This window comes from Podarcis filfolensis (assembly GCF_964270895.1).
Source record: "Podarcis filfolensis genome assembly, chromosome: 6".
Classification (NCBI taxonomy): domain Eukaryota; kingdom Metazoa; phylum Chordata; class Lepidosauria; order Squamata; family Lacertidae; genus Podarcis; species Podarcis filfolensis.
In genome coordinates, this window is record NC_139609.1 from 26146105 (window position 1) to 26166839 (window position 20735).

The 20735-nt window shown below is 42.4% G+C and overlaps 1 protein-coding gene across 6 annotated transcripts in view; it reads right to left on the reverse strand.

Annotated features, from left to right (window-relative positions):
- The window catches only part of DPYD (dihydropyrimidine dehydrogenase), a 512239-nt gene that overhangs the window by 340635 nt on the left and 150869 nt on the right, over positions 1-20735 (reverse strand). For 5 of the 6 annotated variants that reach the window (XM_083620602.1, XM_083620600.1, XM_083620599.1 and 2 more), the window contains exons 5-6: positions 10236-10397; positions 1797-1993 (exon numbers count right to left, since the gene is read on the reverse strand). In XM_083620602.1, coding sequence (XP_083476728.1) covers positions 1797-1993; positions 10236-10397 — 359 coding nt within the window. The remainder of the gene's footprint in view (positions 1-1796; positions 1994-10235; positions 10398-20735) is intronic. The other variant, XM_083620601.1, reaches the window with a different exon arrangement.

Sequence of the window (20735 nt, forward strand, 5' to 3'; positions counted from 1 at the left end):
TACATGTCAGCTTGTATATCTCAGTTCAGCTCCTGTGCCCCTCCATAGTTCTCTCCTGGTTTCTTTTTTCTGCAGCAACCAATAGTGCTATTTAGAACTTTCTAGTAGTATTTCAAATTTGCTTTAGTCCTTTTCCCTCTCTTGTAGTCTCTTTTAACTCCAGCCCTTCAACTTGCTGACTCCACAAATGCTCGTTTCTAGCTTGATTTATATACTGAATTTTCACTTCCCCTCCAAAACCTTTCGCCAATCAACAAGGTGACTATTCTCCTTTTAAAGCTTCTGATTTTCCTTAACTGCTAGGTTCTTAGTATGAACCTTGGATCTGCCTGTGAACGACAAGCCCATTGTACAAAGCACTCTCTTACACTGTTAACCTCCCTGTAAACTTTTGACCCTCCTGTGCAAGGGAGCCTTTAAAGCAAGCAAGCAACCATTTAACAATCCAAGTCTTTCAACCAAAAACCAAACACAAAATGGCTGAAAGTTTTATCCTCTCACAGGCAGCATTACGATAAAATGTACTGTAGATTGCTTAAGCCTACTACCTTGAATATGTGGCATCAAACTATTGAGGAAATTGCTAAGAAGTGTAAGAGGGTCTCTGCTGTGTAACTACCCAACATTCTATGGCCCTTCCTAATAATTTATTGGCCACTTTTATGCTTTTAAGCTTTATGTTCATGCTGTTCCTTTCCTTGAGGCTTTTAACTTCGTAAATTGCCTAGAAATCTATAGCTCTACAGTTGTACCCTGGAAGTCGAACGGAATCTGTTCCGGAAGTCCGTTTGACTTCCAAAATGTTCAGAAACCAAAGCGTGGCTTCCAATTGGCTTCATGAAGCTCCTGCAGCCAATCGGAAGCCGCAGAAGCCTCATCAGATGTTCAAGTTCCAAAGAACTTTCACAAACCAGAACACTCACTTCCGGATTTGTGGCGTTCGGGAGCCAAAACATCCGAGTACCAAGATGTTCGGGATCCAAGGTACGACTGTATGGTAGAAATCTATAGCTATATGACTGTGTAAGAACGCACATGAAATTAATTTATTAAAATGAACGGTCTGATTCTGTTTTCAGTGTTGCTACTAAGCAAAGGCTAAAAAAGTTAGAAGTGAAAGACTGAACATCAAATTCCCTCCCCAAATGCTATCCGTATTTGGCTTCAGTTCTTCAACGTACTGAATAAAAGTATATTATTTACAATAAAAAGATGAAGTGGGACATTTTAGCGGGTGAGGAGATTTGATACTTTGAATGTATATTTTGCCAAAAACCATGTCCCCCCCCCAAAAAAACTTCAAATTGTTGTAGTTGAATGATGAAAACATGGTGTTCAGAATGCTTTATTTCCAAATTTAATTATACTTTATATAATTCCAAGCACAATTCAAAGTGTTGGGGCTGACCTTTAAAGCCCTAAACGGCCTCGGTCCAGTATATCTGAAGGAGCGTCTCCACCCCCATCATTCAACCCGGACACTGAGGTCCAGTGCCGAGGGCCTTCTGGCGGTTCCCTCAGTGCGAGAAGCCAAGTTACAGGGAACCAGGCAGAGGGCCTTCTCAGTAGTGGCACCCGCCCTGTGGAACGCCCTCCTACCAGATGTCAAAGACAACAACAACTACCAGACTTTTGGAAGACATCTGAAGGCAGCCTTGTTTAGGGAAGCTTTTAATGTTTGATGCATTACTGTATTTTAATATTTTGTTGGAAGCCGCCCAGAGTGGGCGGGGGATGAATAAATGAATAAATAAATAAATAAATAATAATAATTTCCAAATTTAATTCAAATCTACCTTAAGCCACCAACATAGCCTTCCTTTTCAAATATGGTGATGTTTGAGTAGCCCAATCGAGCCAGAAAGGTGGCACAGCTGATGCTTGCAGGCCCTGCTCCAAGAAGAGCTATCTTGGCATGGTAGGCTTCCGGCATTTCTTCTGGTGGTGGCAAGGATGGACTTCTACTCTGAGGAATATTCATTGCTCTGAATACCTGAAAAGGAAATGCATTAAAGTAGTTAATGAGTACAGAAGACAACACCCTTCTCCTCAAGCCCCAACAGTTAACTTGTTTGAAAAATGTCCATTCGTAGAGTTTGTCATCATATGTGAAAATGGCAATTCTCATAATATTCTTTATTGGTTTTCATTAGCACACTCCATATATACATATTATATTACATTTCACATTTACACCTGCTCCCCAGAGCCGACTTCCATCCTTCCCTCTTCTGGCCTTTTATATCACATCTAACTTTTGCGTATTGTCTTCATCTATTTTGTATATTATTGTCCTTCTTTCGTATTTGTCAATAGAGTGTCTATAGTCAAATAAATCCTCCTGTATATACAATTCTTATTGTCTGTCTATATTCATTTACAACTACCATTGGTTACATTAATCACATTGCACATTTTACTTTTTGTTATTTTCTTTATCCAGAAATTTTCTTTGTATTTCACATTATGAGGTTTATTTCAGTTCTACTGGTTTCACTATTTCACCTTATCCTTCCTATGTACGACATATTTTTTCCCCATTCTTTTTGAAATGTTTCATCGCCCTGTTGTCGAATTTTCCCCGTTAATCTAGCTATTTCTGCATATTCCATTACCTTCTGTCACCATTCTTCTACTGTTGGTACTTGCTGTTGTTTCCAAACCAGGTTTGGAAAATGGCAATTCTCAGTGTTAAGTATCAAGGAAGCTCATCGCACAGTGAACACTGAAGTTGCAAACTATCCTTAGGGAATGTATTCCAAAGACTGCCAATCACAGACAACTGCTGCCAGGGACTGGCAGGACACTGATGTTTGTGCACCGGGAGAAAGGGGCCTGGAGTCTGACTCAGGAGAGGGGGTCACTGATCTGTGGGCGACTGTTCCAGCCAGGAGTCAGAAGCTGGAGAAGCTTCAGAGCTGGAGGGTGGAACACAAGATGGATAAGAAGAAGAGGCAGGTCAGGCAAGTGAAGGGCTCGATACTATGCCACCCTCTCCTGAACCACTGTCCCCAGAACCAGGAGGGGATTGAAATGGGAGGAGCAGAGGAAGTTGCCACGCAGGCGCAGTCTTTGGTTCCAGGTGCCCAACCTGTCAGGGGAGGATACATAAACTGGTGGAAGGGGAATGATCACCTGTTGCTGCAACTGCTCCATAGACCACAGACCTGGGATTAGCTGCCTAGACACTAGATTGGTGTGCACAGGTATCCAGAGATGTAGAAGTGATTGTGTTATCGTTGACAATAAAGAATTAACTATCTCTGTGTGCATTCCTTTGGCTGGGAAGCATCCTTGACAACTGCAGAGAGTTTGAGATTTACTTGCCAGCTGCCTCACTTTTATCTGTTGGATCGCATGATGGAAGATATGGGGGGAGCGGGACGGTCAAAAGCAATGATAGCTGGGGCAAGCTATGATACTTACTTGCAACCTAAAACAGGTTTCATGGAAGTGAATTCTACTTATTTAGAATGCACTTCTAATTCCAGTCCAGGTGAATAAATAATATAGAGCTTATAAAAGAACCACATAGATGTCACGGTTATTAGATTCCACACACGCCCAGCCCCAAAAGCCCAGGACCAGAAGCATTTATTTGACAGAAGTAGACCAAACCAAGAGTCTAGTCAATTGTAATTTTAAATGAAGAAAAGTTGAGCATGACTGCAATGTAGTGGTTGAGAAATCATGCAGCCATGCAAGAAATTCTAAAAATTCAAGGTTGAGTGCTTTGCTTTTAATTTTGCCTTCTCGTGCATATGGCTCTCAATAACAGTACAATATAGGGTTTAAAAATAAAATACCTATGCTGACCATCTATGATGCTCAGTCAGTGTTCCACGCTGTGAAGAAGTGTGGGGTGCTCTTTCATAATTATTTATAAATGATTTTAATAGTACAGACCCTATAAACAGATATACATTTTCACTATCTTCTAAATCAGTATTCTCCAAAGTGGTGCCCGCCCACCCCCAATGTTTCAGAGTATAATTCTGTTCAGTCCCAGCTATCACGGTTAATAGTCAGAGATGATGGAAGTTGAGGTCTTCAACATCTGAAGGTCATCAAATTAGGAAGACCTATTGGAGAAGTGCAGCATTATAGAAAGGAACACGATTCCTACCATTTACACAGCGATGCACTCCAGGTGGAATTGCGCTTGGGCCTGGTATGAAAGAACCAGCTAGGGCAGCAGATAGACAACAGAATGCTAAAACATCTGCACAGGCTATCCATCTGCACAGGCTATCCTACCAGGGGAGGTTCAAGGATCTTGCTTGCCTTTTTAAGACTCATGGGACAATTTAAACAATGCCCGGCAAATGCCAGAAATACAAGATGCTAATCGGCAAAAACAATTTGCGTTTGTGGCACCTTGATGCTGACCATTTGCACTTATCTACCTGCAAAGCCAGCGTGATGTCTTGTTTTGTGCTGCGTTACTGGCACAGCCAGTCAATAAGTCTCCCACCCTATGCACTTAATCTGCTGGCACAGTATGTTTTCAATTGGGCTGTAAATCTTGCAATGCACAAAAAGGCAAGGACCACAAACCATTTAAAGTGCCACATGGAAGACAAAGGGATTAACCCAGCTTAATTGCTTTATAACAGCACAGTTTAAGCACTTAGGCAGGTATCCTACCCGAATACTTAGGGAAGGCTGCACAAATATTTGAGGCAGAAGCACAACAGGCACTTTGAACTACCAAGGCAGGAGACAATTCCCTAATTGCTTACGTATGCCCTCCCTGTCACTGCTCTCATACCTTTGCTAAGAAGCAAACATGGAGGTGAACCTAAAAAATGAAGAGCGCACTGCAAAATAGCTTCTTGGAAGTAAATATTACAACCCAGTGGTTGCCAAACTTAGCACATCCATAGAAGCCTTTCTTCAAGTCCACCAAGGAACCCTTGCCTGTGAAGACCTGTTGGGACTCAATGTCACCCTGCACGGACCAGGACACATTCAACACTTCTCCACACATACCCACTGCAGTGAATTATGGATAAAAGGTAAAGGTAAAGTGACTCCTGACTGTTAGGGTCCAGTCGCAGACGACTCTGAGGTTGCGGCGCTCATCTCGCTTTATTGGCCGAGGGAGCTGGCGTACAGCTTCCGGGTCATGTGGCCAGCATGACTAAGCCGCTTCTGGAAAACCAGAGCAGCTCATGGAAATGTCGTTTACCTTCCCGCAGGAGCGGTACCTATTTATCTACTTGCACTTTGATGTGCTTTCGAACTGCTAGGTTGGCAGGAGCTGGAACTGAGCAATGGGAGCTCACCCCGTTGCGGGGATTCGAACTGCCGACCTTCCGATCAGCAAGCCCTAGGCTCTGTGGTTTAGACCACAGTGCCTCTCGTGTTGGTGCCCAAATCGTCAATCAGGGAGGCCTCTCCACATCACAATCTCAGTGAGAAACCTCATACAGTGGTACCTTGGGTTACATACGCTTCAGGTTACACACTCCGCTAACAAAGAAATAGTACATCGGGTTAAGAGCTTTGCTTCAGGATGAGAACAGAAATTGGGCTCTGGCGGCGTGGCAGCAGCAGGAGGCCCCATTAGCTAAAGGGGTGCTTCAGGTTAAGAACAGTTTCAGGTTAAGAACAGACCCCCGGAATGAATTAAGTACGTAACCAGAGGTACCACTGTATATGTTTCCATGGAGCCCTAGGGATGAAAATTGAAAGCCATCTCTGCTGCTCAAAATGTTTCATGTTATTCTCTCTCAAGGAGATCTGGGATGGAGTTCATTTCATTTATGTTTTATTTTCATCCCACCTTCTTCTCTAAACTCATGGTTCTCCCCTTCTTCATTTAATCCCCACACCAACCATGTGAGATAGGTTAGGCTGAGAGGCAGTGACTGGCCTAAGGCCACCCTGTGAACTTCATGGCTGAGTAGGAATTTAAACCCTGGTCTCCCAGGTCTCAGCCCAACAATCTAACCACTACATCACACTGGCTTCCATGACAGACCTTTCCCCCTAAGGGAATTAAAGGTCTTCCTGCTTTGTTCAGATGTCCATCATAGTCATCGTCTCTGGGAAAGTGTGCTTGACTAGATAGCCCAGAAATGTTCCTACATGAGCTATTCTGTCTGCAGGCTGCTTTTCTTTAGAGGCTTGTGGAATAAGTTTCAGTTGCCCCTGAAAAAGAAGAGTAATTGTATTCAAAATATTTGGGGGCTCTGATACTTAAGCTTCTTTCTGAAAAGTTAGCTCACAACACTTTGAGGTCCACCTCTTGATTTCCGCCTGTCCTTTTGCTGCTGCTCAGCCTCTCCTTCTGACATGCATTTGTCAGTGCAGTTTATGGCTACAGTAGAAGCCGAACATGTTAATTCTGATAGATTTCGTCTGCTGAAGATAACAAGAAATTATTCAATCTTGCATGCTTGGAATGCAAGTGGAATATTACCCCCAAAATGCATTATGAATATGACAGATTATTGTTCCTTATCATTTCTATAATATATGAAATAGTCATTAAAAACCACTGCCAAACTTGAGGGGGGGAAACCTAAAGTTTGCAACATTTATGAGCATGATCTGGGTATAAAATGAGTGTATATATTCTAAGTATATATTTGTGTGCATACATATTTCAATAAATTTTAAATTATGCAGAACTACCACATTGCTCAACTGTATTAGAACCCTTGATACCAATAGATCACTTTAAATAAACTTAAAATGCTGTGATGAAAACCATTCAGAGCTATTCATCCTATGCCAGTTTTAATATCAATCATTGTGCCAGCGCACAGCATTTTTAATAGATTTCTAAAGATTTTTGAAGAAGAATGGTGGATATTTAGCAAAATCTATCAAGGCATAATTCTTCCCTATTAATCAAAGCATTAAGGCTAAAAGGAGACACAAATCAAGGTTTAACAGATATTGCTCACATTTGGTTTTAAAAACAGTAATAATTCAGTATTATATCACTCACACATTTGACAAGAGTTTAATCTATTTCTTTTACGCGAGCCGCAAATGTGCGTATTTTTAAAGAAGAAAAAGCAAACTGGAATGGTTCTCTTTCTGTGGCAAGCCAAAAACATCCACTATTAGTAAAGGATCAGACATTCACTGTGCTCAACAAAACTTGCAAGCACATTCTTTCAATAGTCCTCCTGGCCTCTCCTTGGGAAGTCCAAAGCCAGTTGCCTGTCACAAAGAGGTGGTCAAAAAGATGACTGCTCCAACAGGAAACTAAACATCTCATTTGCCAGCTTTCCTTGCAGGAAGAGTTGCAGGTAAGCTACAGGTAGAGTGTAGCAATGGGCTATTTATTCAAAGGAACGCCTGCCCATAGAACACCATGCAGGAAGAGAAAACTGCATTATCTAAAGCTGAAGAACTGAGGTGAATGAACTCGTAATGTGTTCGGCCCAGTTTATTCTACCATCTGGGGCAAAAGGAACCGTGATTCAAATCTTTTTCCATTAAGTATTTTTAAGAAGAGCATGTTACATTCATTTTTAGAGTGTACTTCAGGTATGAATAGCTACAGAGCAAAGTTCAAATGATTAGCTGCCAAAATCTTAGCCAATTTTTTAATATATATCTCTATTTTAAGGCGCATCATTTTTGTAACTGGAGCAGTGGCGGACTTTGAGGTCTCAAATTTCAGCAGCGTCCTCTGCAACATGAAAATTTGGCGCCCCCTGCTTCTCACCTTCCATTCTACATCATAGTTGCAGTGCCCCCCGTGACACCCCTGAGACTCTACGCCCAGTGTGACTGAACCAGTCATGCTCCCCTAAATTCACCTCTTACTGGAGGGGTAGGTGGGCAGAGCTACTGCACTTGTGCCCACTCTCTCACACTTCACGTGGGATCAGAACAGGGCTACACTGCAATTCAAACTTTAGACCATGGCTGAATATAAAGGATGATTTGCCAAGTGGCAATGGAGCTGCCCAGTAAGTCAAGGTGAACAGACCAATCTTTAGTGATTATTTATTTATTGTTTCACACTGACACCCTGCCCTTGTTCGCCAAGCGGGGAGGGCAGGGTGTCTTACAACAATGAAATCACATAAAGCTGTTCAAAACAAGTTTCTAATATGCTGGCAACCTCATACCTGGCGTTGCTCAAAAATCCCAAGAAACCAAAAAGACCAGTGCAGTTTTGAAAGATTCCATCCACCATATTGATTCAAAATGGCACGCAACTGTATGCAAGCACAGGCAGAAAACATGATACCAATATCTCAGGAATCATCATGCGAAATTGGGTTACGGTATCTTCAGAGGTGTCCCAATTCATAGCAAGCAAGCAAGCAACTTTCCAAATTAGCCTGAAAAGATAGAGTCAATATGGCAGGGAAGGGGGAATCTCCAAAACTAGTGTGAGGCTGAGCAAGTGTTCCAATGGTCCAGTGGATAAAGCTTGTGTAGTTTGTATAGCTGCTTTCCTCCTGCCCTTCAAGTTGCCCATGAAAAGACCATCTGGCTAATAACTGGGCCTCTAGTAGGTGCAATAATGTGATGGGAGCTAAGTTCAGCTTGCTTAGTATGGCTCCAACTCTACTTTTTAAATGTGAGTCACTGGGGCAGGGGGCATGTATAGGGCTAAAAGACTGGATAAAAACAATAAATAATAAATTCCTATTTGGCACCGTGTCTGTGCAGCGATTGTCCTATATCATACAGCTGTGCTTCATGGGTGGCAACCCGCATCCTAAGGGCCACACACTGCCTTTGGTCCCCACGCAGGTTGAGGGAGCATGGAGCACAGAATGAGACCAAGGGCAAAACATGGGCTGGGTGGAGTGTAGCTGACATGGATGGAGAGATGGAAGGAAGATTGGGAGGGAACTCTCTGTAAGCAATCAGTTCTCTGGTAAGAGAAGGGCCACAGCTTAGTGGTAGAGCATCCGAGGAGCCCAATGACAGGCAGATCTGGAGCCAATGAAAGGCGACCTTTGAGGGTGACTTGGAAACTACAACTAATCCAGAATGCGGCAGCTAGACTGGTGACTGGGAGCGGCCACTGGGACCACATAACACCAGTCCTGAAAGACTTGCATTGGCTCCCAGGACATTTCTGAGCACAAGTCAAAGTGTTGGTGCTGACCTTTAAAGCCCTAAATGGCTTCGGCCCCGTAAACCTCCACCCACATTGTTCAGCCAGGGCACTGAAATGCAGGTCTGAGCGCCTTCTGGTGGTTCCCTCATTGTGAGAAGTGAAGCTACCAGGCAGAGGACCTTTTCGGCCCTCCCATCAGATGTCAAACAGACCAACAGTTATGTGATTCTGAAAAGACATATGAAGGCAGCCTTGTTCAGGGAAGTTTTTTAGTGTTTGATGTTGCATTGTGTTGGGAGCCGCTCAGAGTGGCTGGGGTGACCCAGTCAGATCAGTGTAATAGTAATAATAATAATAATAATAATAATAATAATAATAATAATAATGGTAAAGGGACCCCTGACCAGTCGCGACCGACTCTGGGGTTGCGGCACTCATCTCGCTTTAGTGGCTGAGGGAGCCGGCGTACAGCTTCCGGGTCCTGTGGCCAGCATCACTGAGCCGCTTCTGGCAAACCAGAGCAGCGCACAAAAATGCCGCTTACCTTCCCGCCAGAGCAGTACCTATTTATCTACTTGCACTTTGATGTGCTTTCGAAGTGCTAGGTTGGCAGGAGCAGGGACCAAGCAACTGGAGCTCACCCCGTCGCGGGGATTCGAACCGCCGACCTTCTGATCAGCAAGTCCTAGGCTCTGTGGTTTAACCCACAGCACCACCCGCGTCCCTTAATAATAATAATAGGCAGCAGTTAATTATTGTCTTGCCCCCATAAGACACCCTCTGAACTTGTTGTAAATAAGAGGACAGTCAGATGGGGACTGGCTGAGGGCAGAGAGAGGCTGGTGGAGCAATGCCTCATTTGCCGTAACGGACCGGCCTCCACTGCTAGGCAAAGGGGAGAGAAGGAGGTGGCAGAAAGAGAGACAATTTTGCTCCTGACCTACCAATGGCACAAGGCAGAGAGAGCCTGTTCTTCCACACTCAAAACAAATGTTCCCCAACCCTGCTTTATAACCAAAAAGTATTTATGGATTACATCTAACTCTTTGTACATTCTTTTATTCAACACAAAGAAGTGGGCGGAGAACTACTACATTTGACTTAGTCTGGTTGCCAACAAGATGTGGAATCAAAACTCATTATTAAACAATCAAACAAAAAAATCTGAACTCTACACATCTTCACTTACCTCTGTAGCAAATTGCTGCAGTCCGCCAATATTAATTGGTCCCTCCTCGGTGGCATATAAATTGCATCCACCCACGCAGAGGTCTGAAGTTGGACACACCATCCCGCACGTCAGCCCAAGCGGGTTGTCAGAAAAGATCATTCTGGCAGCTCCGTAGTAGTTCTGCACAAGTAGGAAAACAGCAGCAGCATCATGTTAGAAGGAATGTGGAAGCTTAGAGACAAAGCTTTCAGCATTTCATCTGAACAATGTGTGTAGCATTACCCACACAAAATGTAGCCACATGTTACTCAGACATACAAGTTTTAAATCCATTTTCAATCATGTCAACCTTATTTTGAAGACTGAAATGTTGTGATTAGTTTAGGCAGATTTTAAGTCCTCCCCGTAGCAAAATGGTCTCGCTATAGGAGTAATGTTGTAGCTGCAAAACCTTCCTGTAATGGCACCCTCTGTTCCTAAATCAATTACATACAAGGGGAGAGGGAACCCCACAAGATAATGTAATTTCCTTCCCAATTTCCTTCTCATTCCACAGAATCCACATCAAGACAATTCCTATCTTTCATTATTACTTGAAAGATACTTAAAAAATCCACCACTGATCCTCAGCAAAATAAGCTGGTTAATACATGCAAGGTTGATGCAGCAAAAAAGTTTCTATGATTTTATAATTCTATGATTTATCTGTACCCGTTGTTTCCTCAATATGTGTCCAAGGGCAGGCAAGGAACAGCTTGCAGTGCCCTCAATAAGGTCAATACTCCGGGAAAAGCCCCTGACAACACATTCCTGCTGCTTGAAATGGCAACCCAAGGCATCTACTCAGAATTAATGGGGTCATGTTGTGCAGTGGTTACAGTACTGAAGAAGAGTCACATTACATTACAAGCACTTAAGTACATTACAGTATGATCACATCTTACACACATTTAACTTGTGTGATCTCAACTATACACAGTTGTAGGTCAGCTAGTTGAAATCCTGTATGTTAAATGCAGAGGGTCTGTCCACACCAAGTCTGGATTGCTCGCATGACATCTCGTGGGAACTCAAACACCAAGTGAGATCTTGCCTTGGAAACCAAGGCTCTCTAATCATGCCAGGTCTGGGAAGCGCCTGCAACATATTGCGGGAACTTGAACGACCCCATGAGATCTCACGGGAGCATCCTGGGACTTTTGGAAACAGCACACCAGTACCTGAAGCCTCAAGATGATTGCAGGCGGTTTGGTTCTAAGGATTTGAGTATAAGCATTTTTGCATATACGCAGAACCCTTGGAACCAACCGCCATGTAAGACACAATCCTACTGTACATCCCCCAAAGAGTCCTAGGAACGTAGTTTGTTAAGGGCGCTGGGAATTTTAGTTCTCTGATGGGTACAGTGTGGTTCTTAGCATTCCGGGGATGGGGTGGGGGCAGAAGCAATGTGCTTTACATGTACGGTGCAGATGGGAAAGGGACGCGGATGGTGCTGTGGTCTAAACCACTGAGCCTCTTGGGCTTGCCGATCAGAAGGTTGGCGGTTCAAATCCCCACGATGGAGTGAGCTTCCATTGCTCTGTCCCACCTCATGCCACCTAGCAGTTCGAAAGCACACCAGTGCAAGTAGATAAATACCTTCCCACTTCACTGGGAAGGTAAACAGTGTTTCTGTACACTCTGGTTTCCGTCACGGTGTCCTGTTGTGCCAGAAGCGGTTTAGTCATGCTGGCCACATGACTCAGAAAGCTGTCTGTGGACAAACGCTGGCTCTCTTGGCCTGAAGGGAAGTCCAGTTGCCTTTGCCTGGACTTAACCGTCCAGGAGTCCTTTACATTTTTACCTTTTTTTACAGTGGTACCTGTTACAGTGGTACTCGGTTAAGAACTTAATTTGTTCTGGAGGTCTGTTCTTAACCTCAAACTGTTCTTAACCTGAGGTACCACTTTAGCTAATTGGTCCTCCCACTGCGCCGCCACCGCACGATTTCTGTTCTCATCCTGAAGCAAATTCTTAACCCGAGGTAATATTTCTGGGTTAGCAGAGTCTGTAACCTGAAGCGGCTATAACCTGATGCATCTGTAACCCAAGGTACCACTGTAGATGGGACCTAGACCTGGGGAAAACTAGGTTCAAATCTTAACTCAGTCAAGAGGTTCCTCATGGGCCAGTCATACTGTCTCAGCCCTACCTATGTCACAGGATTAGTGTGAGCATAAAATGAGGACAAAACATGTACCCAACCTTGAGCTCACTGTTGGAAATCTGGGGCTTTAATGTGGTAGTAACAATGAGAATCCCTTCTGTTTTAAAAGTGGATTGCAGCACCTTCTCAAGAACATAAGAGCCCATCTTAACCACCTGAGGATCTTCAGGTTTACTGCACTGCATCTAACAATGGACAGCCATGGAAGCCCACAAGCAAAGCAAGATGGTAACTGCCCTTCTCCTAGCAACTGACACTCAGAGCACATTACCCCTGAACCATAATTTCCTACGGGTTGCCAGACACCAAAAAGGTGTGTAGGAGACAAAGGCAGAGCTCTCCTGCTCTTCCTTCCACCAGCTTGTTCCAGCTTGCCACCAGGGGAATACCAGTCAGAGAAGAGGGCATCAGTGGGCTGCTGACATGAGGAATGAATAGAGGAAATATTTTAGCTTCAACTAGCTACCTCATTATGAAGAACCATTATATCGCTCCATACAAATTAAAAGGCGGCAGGGCAGAGGGAGCTAGGAAAACATTTCACCTACACAAACTTTGTTTATTGCCAATTCTGTCTTCCTAGCACCAAGCAATGCATTTCCATAGAAAATCCGCAGGTAATTTGGAAATCTGCCATGTTGCAAATGTGCTCACTTTATTTGCTGCTTTATTAGTTGTTTGGCTCCAGGTAGCCTCAGACAGTTGCATGCAGCCTCAAGGACTCTGTTAATTTGAGTCTGAATGAAAAAGAAACATGGACTATGTGTAGGAGTAAATGTGTTTTTAAAAATAACATAAATGGGACATCTTCCAAAAAAATAAAAAAGTGATTTCACAGGACTGGGCAAGATGAGAAGAGGTGCTTTGGCGTGAAAATATTAAAAATGTCACTATGATGACAGATATTGTGAGGATGCAGGCTGCACATAGAAAACGCATGGCCCCAACAGAAGCATTTTGGATGAACAGATTACAGAATGTGCCTTTGTGGATTTCAATAAGCCTGCCTAGAGTATGAAATAATATTCCAAATGGCTGGAATGGAAGAATCAGATACTGGTGGATTTCAGTGGCAGCTGTATTCGCAAGTGGACAACTACAGGAAAAGAGGAAAGTGCCAGATATACACACAGGTTGCATCATCCATGTGTCTATGCATCACTTAAACATGTCCACATTAAACATTGCCCATCAGACATCAGAGAGCAAACTGGCAGCAGACATTATTTAAGCAGCTTTTCATTAAAGATTATTGGGAAAATCCAATTTTAAACAAGTAAATAAATAGGTTGCACTCTAGGCTTTGGAATCCACAGTCTAGAAGGTAAAAGTTAAGTTAGGTCAAAGGCGACTGTGGGATTGCAGCGCTCATCTCACTTTCAGGCTGAGGGAGCCGGCGTTTGTCCACAGACAACTTTCCGGGTCATGTGGCCAGCATGACTAAACTGCTTCTGGCGCAACAGGACACGGTGACGAAAACCAGAGCGCACGGAAACGCCATTTACCTTCCTGCCACAGCAGTACCTATTTATCTACTTGCACTGGAATGCTTTCGAACTGCTAGGTTGGCAGGAGCTGAGACAGAGCAACGGAAGCTCACTCCATCATGGGGATTCAAACCACCGACCTTCTGATCAGCAAGCCTGAGAGGCTCAGTGGTTTAGACCACCGCATCACCCGCCACTGTCTATAACAGGAATGGGCACGCTGCTGTTCAGATGTTGCTGCACTCCGACTCCCATCATCCTTGACCATTGACAATGTTGGCTGGGGCTGATGGGAGTTGGAGTCCAGCAATATCTGGATGGCCACAAGTTCCCCATTGCTTTATTGGGTTTTTTTATCCCCATTGTTGCTGCTCTATGAGCACCACAGTGGCAACCAAGTGGCTAAGGGAGAGTGAAGAAGTTTTATGTCACCCTTCCTGCAGACTGCCTCACATTAGCATTCTAGTCAATCTAGCTGGTAACCAGAAAGCTACACACTGTCATTTTAAAGGGAATAATGCATGAAAGTATAGCTTAATTTATTTGTCAAAATTCTAAAGCCTTTTAGCACATGATGGAAGTTGAAATATCAAACCAGATGTCTTTTACACTGAGGCTGAAATCTAAAAAGGTATTTATTTACAACTGCCAAATCAGTATATGCAAATCACTATCCATTTTAATTTATTAACTAAATGTTCTTCATGGAAATCAAATTGCAACCAATTCAACAGGTGGCTATTTGTTTTTTCCCCCCTGTGCTTTCCTCTAAAACACAATTAATTATATAATGGTTAAAAGACAAATTTTCACATACTAATATACTTGTGTGGCATCTTCATTAGAATACTTCCATTATGTAAATTCAAATGTTGATTGTTTTCCTCTGTTACTGGATTATTATTGTGATTAAATTTATGCCAAGATGCATTATTCATTGGATTTAAAGCCATTATGTACATTTTATATGGACTGTTACAACTACAGTGAGATATGCATTGTGGACTTCCACGCTATTAGAGACTAACACAGTAACACAACAAATGTATTAAAGGGAACAGCCACAATCCAACATCCCTAATTCTGCATTTGATTGTAGTTGATGCATTTTGCAGTTCACTTTCAAATTATTTCAGAGCTCATAAATGCACCAAAACTTTAATTAAATGGGCAAATGTGAATAATTACCAATTAAACAATTTACTTAGTGGTTATGCTGATTTCAATAGCCATGAAAGCTCCCACAAGCACTTTCACCATTGTGTCCAAAATGATGGCATGAACCACTTTCAGAAGAACTGAAAGATAAATTCAGGGCACTTACACCTTCCTTGTCCTACATAATTAGACAGATGGGCACCATATGAAACTTGTCACTGTTACTATCCTGTCTGAAAGAGTCATGTAACATGAAATGAAAAAAAAATATATTGGGGACATAAAGAACCTAGAAATAAGGAAGAATCTCAATTAGAGGCTAATGGAGATTAATAGACTAATTAGAGAACTCTAATAGAGAGCTCCAGATAAACATGATTTTCTCCCATAAACAATTCAGAGGGAAGTGTTGGCAAACCGATGCCTACTTAATTTACCAACAATATGGCTGGTTATAGCCTGTGTTAATTATGATACTGGCTGCAGTGATGAAGATACTGGGAAGAGCCACAGAAATTCAGTGATCTGAGTGCTGGGTTTCTGCTTAAAACCTTGGGAGACAATTCTACAAGTCCATTGGTAAGTCACCCTGATGGTCAGTTGGACTAACAATGATGGTTATCATGCAGAATTGTAAAACACTTTGTATATAAACAATCCGATAAAATAATAATCAAAAGGTGATTTTCTATTAATTTCTAGGCAGCTGTAAGCAAGTTACTGACATCTAAAGGCAGCATTCAGTACTGGGAAGAAATGCTGCTTCATCTCTTAAGTTAGATTAAGCCCTGCCGGGATCAAAAATATTTCCTTCTCTGAGCTGTTCATTATTAATTTTTCCAACCATGGGCCAATACAATACAATAAATGTATAAGTTGAAGGGCAGTTTTTGTTGAAGCAAAGGTGTCTGCTCCGGATGTTCCATCTTGGTAGTCAAGATAACCCCACAATTAATTGGTAGTTGTTGTAGCATGGAGCTCATAAATGCTTATATTCACTATATATTCACCTAAATGGCCTCAGCCCAGTATATCTGAAGGAGCGTCTCCACAACCATCAATCTGCCTGGACACTGAGGTCCAGCGCCAAGGGCCTTCTGGCGGTTCCCTCACTGTGAGAAGCGAAGTTACAGAGAACCAGGCAGAGGACCTTCTCGGTAGTGGCACCTGCCCTGTGGAACACGTTCCCATCAGATGTCAAGGAAATAAAAACTATCTGACTTTTAGCCCTCTTTAGGGAAGCTTTTAATATTTGATGAATTGTTGTATTTTAATATTTTGCTGCAAGCCACCCAGAGTGGCTGGGGAAACCCAGCCAGATGGGTGGGGTATAAATATTATTATTATTATTATTATTATTATTATTATTATTATTATTATTACTACTACTACTTTGATATAAGCTCATTGGTTTGTTTTGATGTTATCCTTACAGTATCTGTGGTCTGCAGGTGCTGTCCACTGAGCCCATAAAGGGGAACTCTCTCAAAGATTTGGGTATTTGCCACCTATGCCCTCATCTGGTCAGGTGGAGTGATGGGAAGTCCTGGCTAGAGTGACGCATGCTGCTTTGTGTATAAAGAATGTGCATACGTTTCCTTGGGTGCAGACAATCTCTTTGCTGTGATGTCTGCCCCGTGCCTGCCAAGGCTAGGAAACCTGGCAGGCTGCTTTGTTGTAAGTCTACACCAGTGTTTCCCAAACTTGGGTCTCCAGCTGCTTTGGAACTACAACTCTACCATCCCTAGCTAACAGGACCAGTGGTCAGGGATGTTGGGAATTCACAAAACAGCTGGAGACCCAAGTTTGGGAAATCTGGTCTACACCTTCTTTAATAAAGCATTAGAACTGATCACTCTGCTGTTTTCGACATCTTGAACCCAACCACTCCCATGAGCCCTCCTTTTGACCTGAGGTTCAGAACACAGTTCTTTAAAAGTACTGGCCGCAGCACATTAAAGAGAGTTTCACCAAACACAAATAATGAACCATATGCCTTTGGCATCTATGAACTCCCACTACCCTCAGTGGCATAAAGGGTGCCAAAATGAAAACACTGAACTCAAATATGTTAGGAAGCCAACACAGTGTCCTCCAGATGTTGTGGACTCCAACTCCCATCAGCCCCAGGCAGCATGACCAAATGGCAAGGGATGGTGGGAACTGTAGTCCATAACATCCCAAGCATATCATGTTGCCTACCCTTGCCTTATACTGAGAGTATTAATCTAGCTAGGCCAGTGTAACTCAGGCTGCCTTTGGACAGCACTGTATTCTGTCGTCACAATTTCCACATTTTATGTGACCTGTCACATGACACAGAAGCCACTCAGCTTAGCGCTCATTTCCATGTTATTTGTTTGCAGGAACAAATCTGTTTGCAACCCTGTTAACCAAGAAAATCACTGGAGTTTTGCATTGTAAATTCATGCAATAAAACTTCAGGTGGTATTCCAGCATACAGTTCTTCCCTGCCATGTAAAATTTAGCATGACATGGCACTATAAGCGATCCAAAAGCACCAGTTCCATAACTCAACCAGCAATGCAGTGTCAAAGGATTGTTAGAATCCAGGATAGAAAAACTGGCATTAGAATCAGGAAAACTAGCACAATAATCCTCACGTCTGAATGCTCTACGGGGTCTCAAGCAGGGATTTTCTCCATGACCATCTACCCAAGCCTCTTAGCTGGCATGCAGAAGAAGTGATTAGGCCCTTATAGTCCACTTTCTTTGAAAGTCTATGGAAAGTCTATCTCTTTCAAGATCTGGTGGCCCTTGGGAAGAAATTCTGCACCAGTGTTTAAGGGAACATGACCCTAGATTTTAAGTTTTTAGCCTTCTCCCCTCCCCATTCCCTATGTGTGGCTTGTTGGCATTTCTAGCCTTCTCTACAATGATGGTCACCTTTGGTCTGCCTCAGATTGTTTCCACTCTGCTCTCTATTTAGAGCACACTGTGACTAAAAATTGCCTTGTGGGACTAGGCCAAAAGTAATATACTCCAAAATTCAGTTGCCGATAGCAGACAAGAGAGATGCCCTGGGAAGCCTACAAGCTTGGTGTTACAGTGACAGCCTTCTCCTGTTTGCTCCCAGCATCTGGCAATCAAAGGTTTCATATCTGAACATGGGGATCCCATTTAGTTGTCATTGCTAATAGCTGGTGATAAACCTGCCGATGACCCTACACTTCCATTGAATTGCAATGGGCAAATATCTACACACTTGCACGGACTTTCTGAAATGAGGTAAATGGAAGCTGGACAAACATCTAACCCCTTCTAGCACAGATTTCACAAGCTGCTTAGTGTTAGCACATAGGCTGCCTGAAAAGAATGGTGCTTGACATTTGCCTCATTTACACCTGGTCACTAAAATGGAGACTACTGGATATTGCCACAAGGATATGGCCTTTGTTAAATGTTTAAGCGGGTCAGTCACATACCTTGCTTGTTAAATCAGCACATTTCCTAAAGGTATGTTATAAAACGGTAGGCATTTTTCTTAAGAAAAACAGAGAGTTCTGGGTTTGTTTGTTTTTTTAAAAAATATATCTTACAGTTTGTTGAAGAATTAAAAAATATAGAATGCTAAGGAGCTGTAGGCTAAGTTCCCACTTCCTTGACAGGGTGAGGGGCTACTGTATTTTAACTTCTCTATACACCCCTAAGAGTATTAAACCACTACAAACAAGTCTGTTTCTCACTAAGGGACAGCCCAACAGTTAAAAAACCAGCATTTCCCTTACACTGACATATCTCGAGTACATTGCTAACGGCTATTTTAGAGGTAAGGCAACATTTGTTAAGCACAAAAGAGGTGAAATCCTTCCCACCTTATCAGTGGTTGAACTGTTAGTACTGGTAGAAGTTCTTGAGGAGGTTTAATGCAAATCAACTTCCTGTAGCTTGAAATATTTTTGTTGTTTGTTTATGCTTCAGTCTATGATAGAATTAACACTATTGCCCACCTTACTCCAAGTGCTGCATTACAATAGTGTCACCAATATGTAATAGGTGTGTAAACAATGCTTTGGCTGGTAAATGACACCACATACAATCCTCCCTCCAATCAATGAATTATGGAAGAATTCCTCACCTTCCCATGATCCCACTCCATCCACGATTCCATTCTCTGTCACACATCTATTTCTTCCCCCTCCCCTGTCTTGTGTCACCCATCTCTCACTCTCAGCCTCTTTCACAGATGGATTCAAGCATCATGCAATATTATTTATATAACTCAGGGGTGGTGAGTCTATGGCCTGTGGGCCTAAACCAAGAAAACCGGGTTAAAAATACATTAAACTTTCATTCTGGTAGAGATAGAATAGAATGGAATGGGCTGAGTCTCTCAGCCTTTTGGGGAAATAATCATTGAAAGTTTGTGTCTGACAATGTTTGTTCCTGGCATTTCGCCAAGCTCGGAGACATCCAGTCCAGGATAATATTTTCCTAATTTTTTCCTGATCAAAAAGCCAGAAGAAATAAGAACTTCCCAGCATTCACAGTGTTATAAATATTCTAAAACTCAAGAAGAGCTTAGAAACGAGATTTAGTTTAGGTTGTTCATTTCCCTCCTCTCTCATGTCAGAACTTGGTAAATTTGCAAAATTCAAGCAAGGAGGCAATGTAGCATTCGGATGAGGGCTGGGCGTGGCATGGAGCGATTTTTGAACTGAGCTTTCCCACCCCCCATATGCCAACCAGTATTCTTCACCCATGCTTCATATCATTATCCCCCTGCTACAGGGATGATTAAGGTTACTCAGCGACTTAATGGCTGAGGTAAGATTTGATATGAACCCTTCTAACTAATTTTTTAAAAACATTATGACATGACACCAGTTAGGGAAGGGTAAACCTGACAATTTCAGTTTCTTTTGGATTTTAAGTTTTAAGTTTTAAGTCTTATATTTGGTTTATCCCATTTCCACATCAGTGCATAAACTTCTTTTTTTTAAAAAAAAAAAGCCTGCATAAAAATCTGTAAGCATTTCGGTTGCATCTTATATGCAAGCAATTTCCCTAAATACAATGCAATTTTTTTATGAATATAAGAATTTCAATGCACAATTTCCCCATGTGCAACTTTGGGTTGGAGAACTGCATTGCAAAATTCAGAGAGATGTGAATTTTGATAGCCATGTTTCGGTTTACATGTTGGTTGGAGAAATACGAATTAGGTAGGTTGGCGTTAAAATTCAAACTGAACAGTTTTCTCCCCCATCCCTCATGCCAGTCTCTATAAATGTTACAAGTCAAATCAAAATTCACCAAGGAAGCTTTGCAACTTATAGCATTTTACAAACTTTCACAGACCACCCTAACTTGAATCCCTTTGACTTGGGTTTCCTTTTTACTGCTGAATAAACTGGAGCTCCCCATTCTGTGCCAGACCAGACAACAAAGCCACATTCCTCACAAATGAAACCAAATGATTTACTGCAGACACTACAGCCTTTCCCAAGCATGCTGTGATCTCCAATAAGATTTAACTGAACATGAAGAAGGTAGCAAGACTCCATGGCTGCATCAGGAAGATAGGTTCCAAAATGAATTATGATTATTCAGGGAAGTCTGACGTTTACCATTATTCATCAATAAAAATGGGTTTGGAACCAGAATGCTTTGTAAATGTTTTTAATTAAATAGATGCCTGCT